Source organism: Anomaloglossus baeobatrachus, chromosome 4 (assembly GCF_048569485.1).
Source record: "Anomaloglossus baeobatrachus isolate aAnoBae1 chromosome 4, aAnoBae1.hap1, whole genome shotgun sequence".
NCBI classification, from domain to species: Eukaryota; Metazoa; Chordata; class Amphibia; order Anura; family Aromobatidae; genus Anomaloglossus; species Anomaloglossus baeobatrachus.
In genome coordinates this window covers 256,956,242-256,972,619 of record NC_134356.1, presented here as the reverse complement: position 1 = coordinate 256,972,619, position 16,378 = coordinate 256,956,242, and the positions used below count along the sequence as shown (strand labels likewise).

General features: G+C 48.7%; 1 protein-coding gene across 1 annotated transcript in view; it reads left to right on the top strand.

Moving 5' to 3' along the window:
• Positions 1-16,378, top strand: part of POC1B (POC1 centriolar protein B) — a 178,355-nt gene that overhangs the window by 15,747 nt on the left and 146,230 nt on the right. Inside the window, exons 5-6 of the mRNA XM_075344790.1 lie at positions 1,234-1,341; positions 13,363-13,478. Coding sequence (XP_075200905.1) covers positions 1,234-1,341; positions 13,363-13,478 — 224 coding nt within the window. The remainder of the gene's footprint in view (positions 1-1,233; positions 1,342-13,362; positions 13,479-16,378) is intronic.

The following is a 16,378-nucleotide window of genomic DNA, read 5'->3' as shown; positions in this document are numbered from 1 at the left end:
GACACGCTCCATGAAACACTAAAGCTGCCTGCAGGTCACAAATCACAGAAGACTCACCAGAATCTCTCTGGAAAAAGATGAAGACTGCTGCATGTGAGTGTAAGACAGGGGTGAGGAGACTTAGGGGTGCTTTGCACATTACGACATCGCAAGCCGATTGTTGCGATACCGAGCGCGATAGTCCCCGCCCCCGTCGCAGCTGCGATATCTTGTGATAGCTGCCGTAGCGAATATTATCGCTACGGCAGCTTTACATGGACTTACCCGCTCTGCGACGGCACGCCAGGCGGCCAATAGAAGCAGGGGGGCGGAGATAAGCGGGACGTAAACATCCCGCCCACCTCCTTCTTTCCTCATTGCAGGCGAGACGCAGGTAAGGCGATGTTCCTCGCTCCTGTGGCTTCACACACAGCGATGTGTGCTGCCGCAGGAACGAGGAACAACATCGTAACATCGGTCCTTCCGACATTATGGAAATGACTGACGCTACACCGATGATACGATTTCGACGCTTTTGCGCTCGTTAATCGTAGTAAAAACTATTCACATACTCCGATGTCTACAGCGTCCCCGGATGTGCGTCACTTTTGATTTGACCCCACCGACATCGCACCTGCGATGTCATAGTGTGCAAAGTACCCCTTAGATTTAAAGCACCGCTTTAGCAGTGAAATAAAAATAGTGGTGCGCTAAGGTGATAAAGCCATTTCATGATGGAGGACAGCTTTTTCGTATTACTTTTTATTATTTGTACAAAAGGTGCTAACAAGTCTAATTGTGGCGATTGATGAGAGGAAGCAGTATCTTCTCTACAGGGTTTGCAAACGTATTCAGCAACCTTGTCTGCTATCCAGCAGTCCCATAGAAGTGAATGCAGTGGTGGCTCCTATCACACAGGGGTCTTTAATAGGATCAGTGGCCCCCCCCGCAGGCTGCGGACAGATCACCTAACGCTCTGATAACTAATCTGATCTTTTTCACAGCCCTCTGATATGTAATGGATTGTGAAAGCATGCCCTATCCTTGTGTACTGAGCCGTCCGGCAGCGTCCTCCGCTGTCACCCCGCTATGACCTTTCTGTCTGTGTCCTCCACTCCTTATTATTGCTGCTTTCCCGCTGATCAGTGGCAAGGCTTTCACACTGATTTCCTTATTTGTTGGGTATTTAGACAATTTAAGTAATTTCTCTCCTCCGCGTCCTCTCTAGGGTTCTCTAATCTTTCCTCATTACAGATTCTCCCCAGATGGAAGACTAATCGCTTCATGCAGCGATGATAAGACTGTGCGAATCTGGGACACAACCAACAGAGTCTGCATTAACACCTTCATGGACTACAAAGGGTAATTATTAATTCTGGCCCAGCGGCTCTCATGGCTATTATCCCAGCAAGCTATGGCTTTGATTCGGATGCCACTAAACCCCTTATGTGGCTTATTGATTGTATATTAACTAACCCGGGAACCTTAAAGGGCTCCACTCTCAATAATGTGCGGCGCAGTAGTATTTCCAGTCTAATGCAAATTAGTTAGCCTCTTATGGAGGAGATGGAAGAAAGCCGTTTCTTTAGCACCACCTATGGGGTAGCTACACTTAAAGGGGACCTACCACTAGGTTTTTTTTTTTTTAACTTCTTCATGACCTTCCAATTTCAAATTTTTCCACTTTTGTGTTTCCTCCCCTTCTAAGAACCATGACTTTTTTTAATTTTTCCATCAATATAGCCATAGGAGGTCTTGTTTTTTGCAGGACAAGTTGCACTTTTGAATGACACCATTCATTTTTGTCATGTGATGCAACGGAAATAGGGAAAAAAAAAAATCATTTTTCTTTAACCCCTTAATGACCGCGGGTGGTAAAATTACGTTGTAGCGGTCATAGGGTTACTCTCCCGTTGTTGTTGGCAACAGGAGCGAGAGATCGGCGCCCATCTCAGCTGATTTATATACAGCTAAGATGTGTGTCTGCTAGGCACGAGCGGAATCATTATCCGCCTGTGCCGTTTAACCCCTTAAATGGCGCTGTCAATATGTGACAGCGCCATTATAATCGCGGTAAACGTTTACTTACTGCCAAAAGTCACGTGACGTGATCCGGTGGTTGTCATGATAGCACAGGGTCATGTGATGGCCCAGAGCTGGATGAGACAGGAAATGAGTATATCTGCTGTTCACAGCTGTGTAGCTGTGATCAGCAGATATGGCAGAGCGATCAGATTGCTGATCCATATAATCCCCTAGGGGACTTGGTAAAATAAAAAAAAAAAGTGAAAAAAAGTTTAATAAAAAATAAAAAACCTAAAAGTTCAAATCACCCCCCTTTCGCCCCATTGAAAATTAAAGGGTTAAAAAAATATACACATTTGGTATTGCCGCATTCAGAAATGCCCATTCTATCAAAATATAAAATCAATTAATCTGATCGGTAAACGGCGTAGCGGCAAAAAAATTCCAAACACCAAAATTACGCTTTTTCGTCCCACAAGTTGTGCGCTAAATGCAATATCGGGATCAAAACGTATCCGCTGCACAAAAATGGTACCATTAAAAATGTCAGCTTGAGACGCTAAAAAAATAAGCCATCACTGAGCCATAGATCGCGGAAATTGAGAACGCTACGGGTCACGGAATATGGCGTAACACGTACACCACTTTTTTCTGAAAAACTTCTGATTTTTTTTTTTAACCCCTTAGATAAAAGTAAACCTATACATGTTTGCTGTCTACGAACTCTCACTGACCTCAGGCATCACACTGACACATCAGTTTTACCATATAGTGAACACAGTGAATAAAATATCTCAAAAACAATAGTGCTATCGCACTTTTTTTGCAATTTTTCTGCATTTGAATTTTTTTGGCCGTTTTCCAGTACACTATATGGTAAAACTCATGGTTTTATTTTAAAGTACAGCTTGTTCCGCAAAAAAAGAGCCCTTACATGACCATATTGACTGAAAAATAAAAAAGTTACGTCCCTTGGAAGAAGAATGGCTAATACAAAAACGGAAAGCGCAACATCGGCCAGTCGTGAAGGGGTTAGAATTGCAAAAAAAAGTGCAATTCCATGATTGTTGGGGTTTTTTATTTACTATGTTGAGTATACAATGGGGGAGATAAGTATTTGATTCCTTGCTGATTTTGTAAGTTTGCCCACTGACAAAGACATGAACAGTATAATTTTCAGGGTAGGTTAATTTTAACAGTGAGAGAATATCCAAAATAAAATCCAAAAAATCACATTGTATAAATTATATAAATGTTATTTGCATTTTGCAGAGCGAAATAAGTATTTGATCCCTGTGGCAAACAAGACTTAACACTTGGTGGGAAAACCCTTGTTGGCAAGCACAGCAGTCAGAAGTTTGTAGTTGATGATTAGGTTTGCGCACACGTCAGGAGGAATTTTGGTCCACTCCTCTTTGCAGATCATCTCTAAATCATTCAGATTTTGAGGCTGTCGCTTGGCAACTCAGAACTTCTGCTCTCGCCATACCTTTTCTATGGAATTAAGGTCTGGAGACTGGCTAGGCCACTCCATGACCTTAATGTGCTGCTTTTTGAGCCACTCCTTTGTTGCCTTGGCTGTATGTTTTGGGTCATTGTCGTGCTGGAAGACCCAGCCCTAACCCATTTTTAATGTCCTGGCGGAGGAAAGGAGGTTGTCACTCAGGATTTTACAGTACATGGCTCCATCCATTGTCCCATTGATGCTGTGCAGTAGTCCTGTGCCCTTAGCAGAGAAACACTCCCAAAACATAATATTTCCACCTTCATGCTTGACAGTGGGGACGGTGTTCTTTGGGGCACAGGCGCCATTTCTCTTCCTTCAAACACAGCGAGTTGAGATAATGCCAAAGAGCTCAATTTTTGTCTCATCTGACCACAGCACCTTCTCCCAATCACTCTCATAATCATCCAGGTGTTCATTGAGAAACTTCAGATGGGCCTGCACATGTGCCATCTTGAGCAGTGGGAGTTTGCAGGTACTACAAGATTTTAATCCATTACGGCGTAATGTGTTACCAATGGTTTTCTTGGTGACAGTGGTCCCAGCTGCCTTGACATCATTAACTAGTTTCCCACGTGCAGTTTTAGGCTGATCTCTCACGATCCAGCCTCATGATCCTGGATACCCCACGAGGTGAGATTTTGCATGGTGCCCCAGATTGATGTCGATTTTTGTTTTTCTTTTTTGTATTTAATTTTGTATTTCTTCCATTTCTTTGTCGCTCCATTGGGAGACCCAGACAATTGGGTGTATAGCTTCTGCCTCTGGAGGCCACACAAAGTATTACACTTTAAAAGTGTAACCCCTCCCCTCTGCCTATACACCCTCCCGTGGATCATGGGCTCCTCAGTTTTATGCTTTGTGTGGAAGGAGGCACACATCCACTCATGCATTCTCATATTAGTTATGTCGGTTGGAAGAAAAGAGGGCCCCCACGGGGCCCCCAGCATGTTCCCTTCTCACCCCACTACGTCGGCGGTGTTGTTAAGGGGTTGAGGTACCCATTGCGGGTACAAAGGCCGGAGCCTCATGCCGTCTCCTTCACCATCCCTTAGCGGCTCTGGGAGAAGTGGGATCCTGAGCGGTCATCCATTTACTGGGACCGTGCTCCTTCCGCAGCCCCTGTGGGAATCTGCCGGACTGGAGTCTATTCAACCTCAGGGACCGGGCCCTGCAACTCTAAGGTACTCTGTGTCCCCATTGGGGACTGTGCAGGGAGCGCACCTTCTTCCCGGACGCTGCGGCAGCTGCTGAATTGAGAAGGCCGGCGGACTTCCGCGCCGACCGTGCCTGCTTGTCGGGTGCGGTCTCAAATTTAGTCCCCGGCTTCATCGCGGCCTAGTCGCAAAAATCCCGCCCCCGGGCCTGCCTGTCAGGGGTAAGGGCGGGACTGCCGACCTGACGTCGGATGTGAGGGCCGGAGCATCCTGTATGTTTCCTCCCCCCTCACTGATCACTGTGGGGACCCCAGATTCCCGCACTTTCCGGGCGCCGCCCACGTCTCCACTCCTCCCCTGAGAGCTCCGGCAGCCATTTTTTGGCATTCTGCCGGTGGAGGATTCTCAGTGAAGAGCTCTGCAGCTCCGGGGGACCTAAGGCAGGGAATCTGGAGGACACACACTCCGCTTTTTAGCGGTCGGTAAGCCACACCGGTCACCCGGTGCTTGTCCCCCTAGGGTGCCGGAAACAGATACGTATTTATATATATATATATATATATATATTTCTGTTCGGTCGGGCTGTATACCCTTTTTTGCCCATATACCCTCAGTGATCATTCTCCTAGCAGACAACAGCATGTCGTCCACAAGGAGCAAATCTGTTAAGGCACAGGGTTTTTTTGCAGCCTGTACCTCTTGTGGGGCTATGTTACCTGCGGGTTCCACCTACCCTCACTGTGAGCAATGCGCGACCCCTGTTTCGCTTGCTCAGCCGGAGCCTCGGTCACTAGTGGACCCCTCGGCTCATGTAGACCCCCCTGCTCCCCCTGTCCAGGCGGCAGGGACAGAGTTCGCCTCTTTTGCTGAGAAACTCTCTGAGTCACTTTCACAATCCATGGCTCAGTCTATGGACAAATGGTCTGCCAAGCTGCTAGAAGCTTTGCAGTCCAGACCGGTCCTTACACAGGCCCCGGCCCCTGTTGGATCGTCGCCTCCAGGTCCCTCTCGGTCCGCACCGCAGCGCGCTCCCAGGTTGGGCCCTAGGTCTCACGTGGAGGACTCCTGCCCGGACCACAGTCCTAGACAGGCTAAGCGGGCTCGCTGGGAATCTTCCCCGACTTCTTCACGCTGCTCGGGTTCCCAGCTTGAGGACTCGCTGGAGGACGAGGCGGACATCGCAGCTCAGGGCTCTGACCCTGACGTTGCCCTTAACCTTGATACACCTGAAGGGGACGCCTTAGTGAATGATCTTATCTCGTCCATCAACCAGGTGTTGGATCTCTCTCCCCCGCCTCCTGAAGCCCAGAGCGGTTCCGGACAAGCGCTTTACTAAGCGCCTCACTGACACGCGTTATCCCTTCCCCTCTGAAGTGGTTAAGGGTTGGGCTCAATGTCCCAAGGTGGATCCTCCAGTCTCTAGATTGGCAGCTAGATCTGTGGTATCGGTTGCAGATGGCTCATCGCTAAAGGATGCCACTGACAGGCAGATAGAGCTCCTGGTGAAATCCATCTATGAAGCCACGGGCGCGTCTTTTGCCCCGGCCTTTGCAGCCGTGTGGGCACTCCAAGCTATCTCAGCTTGTCTGGCTGAGATTAATGCGGTCACACGTAATTCTGCTCCGCAGGTTGCGTCTTTGACTTCTCAAGCGTCAGTTTTTTCTTCCTACGCCATGAACGCAGTCCTAGACTCTGCTAGCCGTACAGCTGTGGCATCCGCTAACTCTGTGACAGTCCGCAGGGCCATGTGGCTGCGCGAATGGAAGGCAGACTCGGCCTCCAAGAGGTTTTTAACCGGTTTGCCATTTTCTGGCGACCGCTTGTTTGGCGAACGATTGGATGAGATTATTAAGGAATCCAAGGGAAAGGACACCTCCTTACCCCAGTCCAAACCTAAGAGACCTCAGCAACGGAAAATACAATCAAGGTTTCGGTCCTTTCGTCCCTCCGCCAAGCCCCAATCCTCTTCGACCAGCAGGCCGGAGAAAGGCCAGAGGAACTCCTATGCGTGGCGGTCCAAGTCACGCCCCCAAAAGGCCGCAGGAGGCACTGCCTCCAAGGCGGCCTCCTCATGACTCTCGGCATCCATGAGCCGCATCCTCGGTCGGTGGCAGGCTCTCCCGCTTTGGCGACGCCTGGTGGCCACATGTTCAAGACCGATGGGTGAGAGACATTCTGTCTCACGGTTACAGGATAGAGTTCAGCTCTCGTCCTCCGGCTCGTTTCTTCAGAACCTCTCCGCCCCCCGCTCAGGCCGACGCACTTTTTCAGGCAGTGGACGCTCTGAAGACAGAAGGAGTTGTGATCCCCGTTCCCCTTCAGGAACGTGGTCGCGGCTTTTACTCCAACTTGTTCGTGGTGCCAAAAAAGGACGGATCATTCCATCCCGTTCTGGACCTCAAACTACTCAACAGACATGTGAGAACCAGACGGTTTCGGATGGAATCTCTCCGCTCGGTCATCGCCTCGATGTCACAAGGAGACTTCCTAGCATCGATCGACATCAAGGATGCTTATCTCCACGTGCCGATCGCACCCGAACATCAACGCTTCTTGCGTTTCGCCATCGGGGACGAACACCTTCAGTTCGTGGCATTGCCTTTCGGCTTGGCGACAGCCCCACGGGTTTTCACCAAAGTCATGGCATCCGTTGTGGCGGTCCTGCACTCTCAGGGCCACTCGGTGATTCCCTACTTAGACAATCTCCTAGTTAGGGCACCTTCTCGGGTGGCGTGTCAACACAGCCTTACCGTCGCTCTGGCGACTCTCCAGCGGTTCGGGTGGATCATCAACTTCCCGAAATCCAAGTTGACACCGACTCAATCACTGACTTACCTCGGGATGGAGTTTCATACACAGTCAGCGGTAGTCAAGCTACCGCGGGACAAACAGCTTTCTCTGCAGACAGGGGTGCAATCACTTCTTCGGGGTCAGTCACACGTTAGTTCAGGATTGGTCGCAGTTTCGACTGCCTTATGTGTTTCCTCCTCTGGCGATGCTGCCCAGAGTGTTACGCAAGATCAGGTCCGACTGCCGTCGCGCCATTCTCGTCGCTCCAGACTAGCCGAGGCGGTCGTGGTACCCGGATCTGTGGCATCTCACGGTGGGTCAACCGTGGGCGCTTCCAGACCGCCCAGACTTGCTGTCACAAGGCCCGTTTTTCCATCTGAATTCTGTGGCCCTCAACCTGACTGTGTGGCCATTGAGTCCTGGCTCCTAGCGTCTTCAGGGTTATCTCAGGATGTCATTTCCACCATGAGACAGGCCAGGAAACCAACATCTGCCAAGATCTATTACAGGTCTTGGCAAATCTTCTTATCCTGGTGCTCTGATAACGGTTTTCCTCCATGGCCGTTTGCCTTACCCACTTTTCTTTCATTCCTTCAATCCGGAATGGACAAGGGTTTGTCACTCGGCTCTCTCAAGGGCCAAGTATCGGCGCTCTCCGTATTTTTTCAAAAGCGCCTACCCAGGCTTCCGCAGGTCCGCACGTTCTTGCAGGGAGTTTGCCGCATAGTCCCACCTTACAAGCGTCCGCTGGAACCCTGGGATCTTAACAGGGTGCTAACGGCTCTTCAGAAACCACCTTTCGAGCCGCTGCGGGATGTCTTTTTCTCACGTCTTTCGCAGAAGGTGGCCTTTCTAGTGGCGGTTACATCACTCCGGAGAGTGTCTGAGCTTGCAGCGCTGTCATGCAAAGCCCCCTTTCTGGTGTTTCACCAGGATAAGGTGGTTCTGCGTCCTGTCCCGGAATTTCTCCCTAAGGTGGTATCCCCTTTTCATCTCAATCAGGATATCTCCTTGCCTTCATTTTGCCCTAATCCAATTCACCAATGTGAAAAGGATTTGCACTCCTTGGATCTGGTTAGAGCACTCCGACTCTACGTGTCTCGCACGGCGCCCCTGCGTCGTTCAGATGCGCTCTTTGTCCTTGTCGCTGGCCAGCGTAAGGGTTCGCAGGCTTCCAAGTCAACCTTGGCTCGGTGGATCAAGGAACCGATTCTCGAAGCCTACCGTTCTTCTGGGCTTCCGCTTCCTTCAGGGCTGAAAGCCCATTCTACCAGAGCCGTGGGTGCGTCCTGGGCATTGCGGCACCGGGCTACGGCTCAGCAGGTGTGTCAGGCAGCTACGTGGTCTAGTCTGCACACTTTCACGAAACACTATCAAGTGCATACCTATGCTTCGGCAGACGCCAGTTTAGGTAGGCGAGTCCTTCAGGCGGCGGTTGCTCACCTGTAAGAGGGGGCCGTTTCGGCTCTTCTTATTGAGGTATTCTTTTACCCACCCAGGGACTGCTCTTGGACGTCCCAATTGTCTGGGTCTCCCAATGGAGCGACAAAGAAAAAGGGAATTTTGTTTACTTACCGTAAATTCCTTTTCTTCTAGCTCCTATTGGGAGACCCAGCACCCGCCCCTGTTCCCTTCGGGCTGGTTGTTCTTTTGTGTACACATGTTGTTCATGTTGAATGGTTCTTTTGGTTCATGGTTTTCAGTTCTCCGAACATCCTTCGGATTGAATTTACCTTAGACCAATTTATAAGTTTCCTCCTTCCTGCTTTTGCACCAAAACTGAGGAGCCCGTGATGCACGGGAGGGTGTATAGGCAGAGGGGAGGGGTTACACTTTTTAAAGTGTAATACTTTGTGTGGCCTCCGGAGGCAGAAGCTATACACCCAATTGTCTGGGTCTCCCAATAGGAGCTAGAAGAAAAGGAATTTACGGTAAGTAAACAAAATTCCCTTTTTTCTTACTATTGCACTAACAGTTGTCTCTTCATCACCCAGCGTCTTACTTATGGTTTTATAGCCCATTCCAGCCTTGTGCTTGTCTATGATCTTGTCCCTGACATCCTTAGAAAGCTCTTTGGTCTTGCCCATGTTGTAGAGGATAGAGTGTGACTGATTAATTTGAGTCTGTGGACAGGAGTCTTTTATACAGGTGACAATTTAAGACGGCTGTCATTAATGCAGGTAATGAGTTGATTAGGAGCGTCTAAGTGGTCTGTAGGAGCCAGAACTTAAGGCCACGTCACACTAAGCAACATCGCTAGCAACATCGCTGCTAAGGAACAACTTTTGTGACATAGCAGCGATGTTGCTAGCGATGTTGCTGTGTGTGACATCCCGCACAACCCGGCCCCTGCTGTGAGGTCGTTGGTTGTTGCTGAATGTCCTGGGCCATTTTTTTAGTTGTTGCTCTCCCGCTGTGAAGCACACATCGCTGTGTGTGACAGCGAGAGAGCAACAACTGAATGTGCAGGGAGCCGGCTTCTGCGGACGCTGGTAACCACGGTAAACATCGGGTAACCAAGAAGCCCTTCCCTTGGTTACCCGATATTTACCTTCGTTACCAGCGTCCGCCGCTCTCACACGGTCAGTGCCGGCTCCCTGCTCTCTGCACACGTAGCCACAGTACACATCGGGTAATTAACCCGATGTGTACTCTGGCTAGGAGTGCAGGGAACAGGGAGCCGGCACTGGCAGTGTGAGAGCGCAGACGCTGGTAACGAAGGTAAATATCGGGTAACCAAGGGAAGGACTTCTTGTTTACCGTGGGTACCAGCGTCCGCAGAAGCCGGCTCCCTGTTGCCTGCACTTGTAGCAGAGTACACATCGGGTAATTAACCCGATGTGTACTGTGGCTAGGTGTGCAGGGAGCCAGCGCTAAGCGGTGTGCGCTGGTAACCAAGGTAAATATCGGGTTGGTTATCCGATATTTACCTTTTAGTTACCAAGCGCAGCATCGCTTCCACGCGGTGCTGGGGGCTGGTCACTGGCTGCTGGTGAGATCTGCCTGTGTGACAGCTCACCAGCAACCCGTGTAGCGACGCTCCAGCGATCCCTGCCAGGTCAGGTTGCTGGTGGGATCGCTGCAGCGTCGCTTAGTGTGACATCTCACCAGCAACCTCCTAGCAACTTACCAGCGATCCCTATCAGGTTGTATCGTTGTTGGGATCGCTGGTAAGTTGTTTAGTGTGACTGGGCCTTTAATGGTTAGTAGGGGATCAAATATGCATTTCTCTCTGTAAAATGCAAATAAATATAATTTATACAATGTGATTTTCTGGATTTTATTTTGGATATTCTCTCACTGCTAATTAACCTACCCTTAAAATTATAGACTGGTCATTTCTTTGTCAGTGGGAAAACTTACAAAATCAGCAAGAGATCAAGTACTTATTGTCCCCCACTGTATGGTAAAAATGACCTTGCAAAATGATTCTCTGGATACGTATGCGTACGCAGATACGAAACATGACAGTATATATTTTTTTTATATTTTAAGTGGTGAAAAAAAAAATTGGAAATTTGTGAGAGAAATTCTTTTGCTTGTGTCGCCATTTTCCGTGACCCATAACATTTTCCACTTTTGGCATCTGGGCTGTGTGAGGGCATCTTTTTTGCGTCGTGAGTAGACTTTTTCACTGACACTATTTAGTGATATTTTTATTTCCTTTTTATTCCAACATTGCAGCGGTCAAAAATCGCAATTCTACAAGTTTGATTTTTTTTTTTTCTCTCGTTATGTGTTTACCGATAAAATCAACTTGATAGATCGAACACACTGGTACCAAATGTGTATGTTTGTAAATTGTTTTCTTTGTAATATGGCAATAGGAGGGTGATTTGAACTTTTGCTCCTTAGGGGACTTGAACCTGCAATCATCTGATAACGTGAGCTATACATAGCAGTGCTTCAGCACTGCTATGTATAGTACAAATCACAATGTCTTCTGCAACAAGCCACATTCACAGTAGAATCATAGTGATCGGCACGGAGGGATTTTTCACCAGACCCCCAGTTTTTGTGACACTCGTCGACATCCCGCAATTACTTCACTGGGGATGGACAGGATGAATGACTCCACCCCTCCCCCTCCTTCCTACTGTGTATACCACAGAACTACTTTGTGGATACGGTCATGTTTTATGTCAGCTAGCCTCAAAGGAGAAAAAGTAAATGCCCACAGAGATGTTCTGTTGTAGCCATTCAATCGTCTATTTATTTCCGGGGTGCATGGAGGGGCACCGTAAGAAAAAAAAAAAAAAAAAAAGTCAGTCCATTTATAAAATGCTTTATCACTCCTATCGGCAAGATACAAGATATCAAATCAGGATAGAGGCAGGATGCTAAGGCAAAAATGGCATATATTAAAAATAAAAAATAGTAATATTGTACAACAGATTTTATCCCAAACAAAGTGAATTACGAGAAAATGTGCAAACATAATGAAAAAATATTCCAAAGAATATATGTTTAAAACTTTCCTATTGTGCATTGCCGGCTGGCTTGTTCGGTTGATCCAAGCACCATCATAAGGGAGACATTACCGACACATACAGTGAGCGGGGGTTTCCTATGTTCGTGTATTTGGATTTTTTTGCAAATGCCACTTTTTTAAAGTGCACCAATCACCAGGATTTTCCTATATAACCTAAATCCAGTGCTATACTGGCACTATCAGGCTGATTCTATACATACCTTTAGTTGTCAGCTAGGATGTATACTTTTTGAAATACAAGCAAGTAAATTTGTAAAATGAGCAGCTTTCTGATTGGCAGCAGCTAATAGCTGGGGTGGGGTTTGATAGTGATTTCTGCCCCCTGCCTGTCCATCCTCCCCCATCTTTTATTTATGCTAATTCCATTACAAAAGTGTTACTAATAATTGTGGCTAGAAAGACCTATGCTGACATCAAATCCATGTGACCAGAAGAGGCGGGGCCTCCTCAAACAGAAAAATAATGTTGCTTTCTGGTATCAGCTATATTGGTTAAGGCCCCACCCCTTCTGGTCACATGGGTATGATGTCAGCAAGATCCTTCTAGCCACCCTGATTTATAGCCACATCCAATAGTAAAACACTTCTATGATGGAATTAGCATACATAATAGATAAGGGGAGGAACCTAAGGCAGGGGGCTGGAATCACTATCAAACCCCACCCCAGCTATTAGCTGCTGCTAATCAAAAAGTTGCTCATTTATAAGCTTTACTTGCTTGTGTTTCAAAATCTATACATCCTAGCTGACAACTAAAGGTATGTATAGAATCAGCCTGATAGCACCAGTATAGCACTGGCTTTAGGTTATATAGGAAAATCCTGGTGATTGTTCCTAGGCTTAAAGCGCACCAATGTGTGATGATTGTCACTTTGTGTTGTGTGGTAGGCTAAGCAGAGAGAGCCATTTACAAAGCAGTCTCATGTTAATGCAGTTAAAATTACAAAGTGCTTGTGAAAACCAGCAACTTTGCAATTTACATCTTAAAAAAAATTCTTTCTGTTCTCAAAAATGGAGGGATGTTTAATTTGATAGTGTACAGCTCTTTGCCTAGGATAGCGGCCACCTGTGGTCTTATATGGCTGTTTAGCTGGATAAGGAGCAAGCGCTGCTGGCAGACTGCTGTGAGGCTGGGTGGATGGCTAGATCTGGACAGCCTCAGTGCCTCCACCCTTTCCCTATGCTGCACTGGTGATGAAGATGCCTCTACTAACAGCCTGTGACATGACTGCCTATGGTATGAACTGTCAATCATCAGCAGCTTACCGTTCCTGGAAAAGCAGGATGCCAGGGATCGGGGTGCGCTTCTGAAGAAAAGAAGTTGGGGCAATGCTTTTTTTTAAAGCAGTTGTCTGGAAGGTAAAAACTAAGTTGAAAAAATGATATATACATTTGCCTGTCTTCCGTTTCTTTCAGCCATTCCAATGATGTGCGCTTTAATTCATCAGGAACATGTGTCGCCTCCGCAGGGTCTAACAGTGCAGTGAAAGTCTGGGATATCCGCATGAACAAATTACTGCAGCACTATCAAGGTAACGCGGCTTCTGTGTATAAAATCATAGCAACGGTCAAAGGCTGGAAACAAAATGATCTTTAACCCCAACAAAAAGGATGATGTCCTCACTGTTGTATGTGCTGGACTTTAACCACCATATGAAATTCTTGAGTGTTTTGTTATTTATTTTTTATTTTTTTAAATCTGCCATATGGTTCAAGATAGGGGCACTGTTATTTAGATTCAAATATATTTTATTGATTTTTCAACAATATAATGCAAATAATACTTTCCGCTATCTGGGGTTACTACAAATTAAAGTACTTTATAAGAAAAATAAACGAGAGCGAAAAAGACAAAGAATCAAAGACAAAGAAAAACACAAACAATACTATACAAACAATGCAAATAATAATTTCTTTATCGCTTCATTGGGGGACAGGAGGTTGGACACGCAGGGGCTGCTCTCAGCCCCTCAGGTTTGTATTGTTGTGTTTTATTAATGTTTTCCCTTTGATTTTCAGACACAGCTCTTCGGGCGACAGGGTGTAATCGCTCACCCTGCTCTCCCACATAGACCGGTCGCACAGAAGTGGGGTCCGTCCGCCACTTCCGTTGTCCTCCGTGTCTGTCTGGCAGGACCCTACCCCCCTAACACTTTTTCAAGAGGTTTGGGGGGCATCCGCACAGAGGGACAGGCGGATGGTCCTTGCCCCCCTCCCCAAAAACTTTCTCGCTCCCGAGCCTGATTGTGGGGTAGGAGGACGAAGACCGTACCTAGGATGGAGAGGTACCCTTCCGGTCTCCCCTATCCCCGGGACGACCGTCGAGATGACTTCACTCGCCTCCCAGGATGCATCCAGGATCACCTCAAGACAAGCCGGGACCTCAGGGTAAGTACTCTGCACTCCCCCGTCCCAGGTTATGGGGGGGAGGGATCCCGTCTACATAATCCCCTGCCCCTTCACCCTTTGGGTCAGGGGGTCCCATATCTCCCTTAGAGCACCACCCAGCTGCGCTCCCCTGATCGGCCCCCCTGCCGTGGCGCCCACTACCCGGCGTCCCCCCATCCCCCAGCGGCCTGCCTTTAAACTTTAGCCCCCGGCTCCATTGCGGCCTGCGGCTCCATTGCGACCCTGCGTCCCCCTCCGGCGGCCTACCTTCAAAATTTAGCTCCCGGCTTTGCGGCACCCCTCGGTATCTGCACGCCCTCCAGGCCACGCCCCCAGCCGGTATTCTGTCCGCACGCGCGGGTTTTTCAAATCTCCCGCCTCTTTTCCTCTCGCGCGGCCTCAGTCTTCCTCCCGGCGTCTGACGTCACTTCCGGGCGCCAATCCCCGGCGCGCGTCATCCCTGAGCCTTCACCGGCCCTTGCCTCCGGGTAAGCGGCGCTGCCGCCGCCGCGATCTCCGACCGCCTCCGCCCGGTTAGGTCGATCCTGCAGACACCGGTGCCGCCGCCACGTCCGTGCTCGCCCGGGTGAGCGCTGCTTGAGCCGCCGCCAGGGCCGCTCCACCGATCAGGTAAGCGTTCCTGACACCGCCGCGACTCTCCCTTCCCAGGCTGTTTGCGACGCTACGCTCACCCGCAGGCAGTGCTGGACCCAGCGCTCCCCTCTGACAGTGATTAAAGACCCCTGCTCATCTTGCAGCATTCAGTGCGCCACATCTGAGCCCTCCAACAGGCACCTAACCCCCCTCAGGGCTCATTCTCCAGGATACTGTTCTCCCTGAACATGCAGTCCTGTTGGTGAGGGGACAGGCCCATTCACTAGGATACCGCTTTGTGAAGCAGCCGTATGTCGCACAATTTTATTGTCTCCTGTCTTGTGTTGTACACACATCCCTCCTAGCCCAGATGTGCTCCTGATTTCTGGGTGTTCATTGTCAGTTTGCCATTCTGTCTCCCAGATATTTACCGCCGGTAGCACTAATTACTAATCCTAGGTGTCCAGCGGTATTATGCGCATGTGGCACAAATTAAGGACGTTACTACGGCATTCTAAATCCTCCCCAGAGTACTGTCCTTACACCTGGTTATCTGTCAGGTTACGGATAGATTATAGCGCTCTACCCAGCAATCAGAAGTTCACATCTCGCTACACACGTTGTTACCCGGCGATCCATGACTTGGCCTTTCCGTGATCGTTCCAGTGTCTCCGTGAACCGGTCAGTTTTTTCCAGTGTGTTCCATGCTTACGCCCTGTGTATTCATGTACCTGTCCTCTGTCCCACGTGTCAGTGTCTCTGCGTGCCACCTGACGGTTACAGTGCGCAGTTGCCTTTTTTCTCTCTACACTAGTCTCTACCTGTGCGCAAGTGACACCAGTGTGCCTGTGTTTCTTTATGTACTAGTTTTCATCAGTGTGCTAGTCTCCTACTTGTCCACTATCCAGTGGGCCAGCGTTTCCCTAGGCACTGACCTGCTCCTGTGTGCCAACGTTTCCCTGTACCTGTTCACTATCCAGTGTGCCAGTTTCTGTGTCATGCCTGATGTTCCAATACCCAGGTGCTTTGGGGATCCTGCCCGCTGTTCCGTGGGCCAGCGTTTCTACATACATTTTTTGGCTTTGGTGTATCAGGGTTTTCACAAGCCCTTACACTACTCAGTGTAACAGGGTTTCCATACGCACCTGTCTACACCACTGTAACAGCGTTGTGTGAACCTTCCCACTGTTTAGGGTGTCAGGTCTCTATGTGCACCTGTCAGTTTCAGTGTGCTAAAGGTTTTTTTCTATCAACCCGTCCGCCATTCTGATTGAGGGTTCCATAGACCAGTCCACTTGCCTGTGTACCTGTGTCTCTATATGTCGGCCCATCTAACAGGGTGCCAGTATCCACTATCCAGTGTTTCTCTATCCACCTACCCACCATCCGGTGTGCTAGTATTTCTGAAACGTACCCTCTATATATTGTGTGCAGCGTTTCTATATCCCCC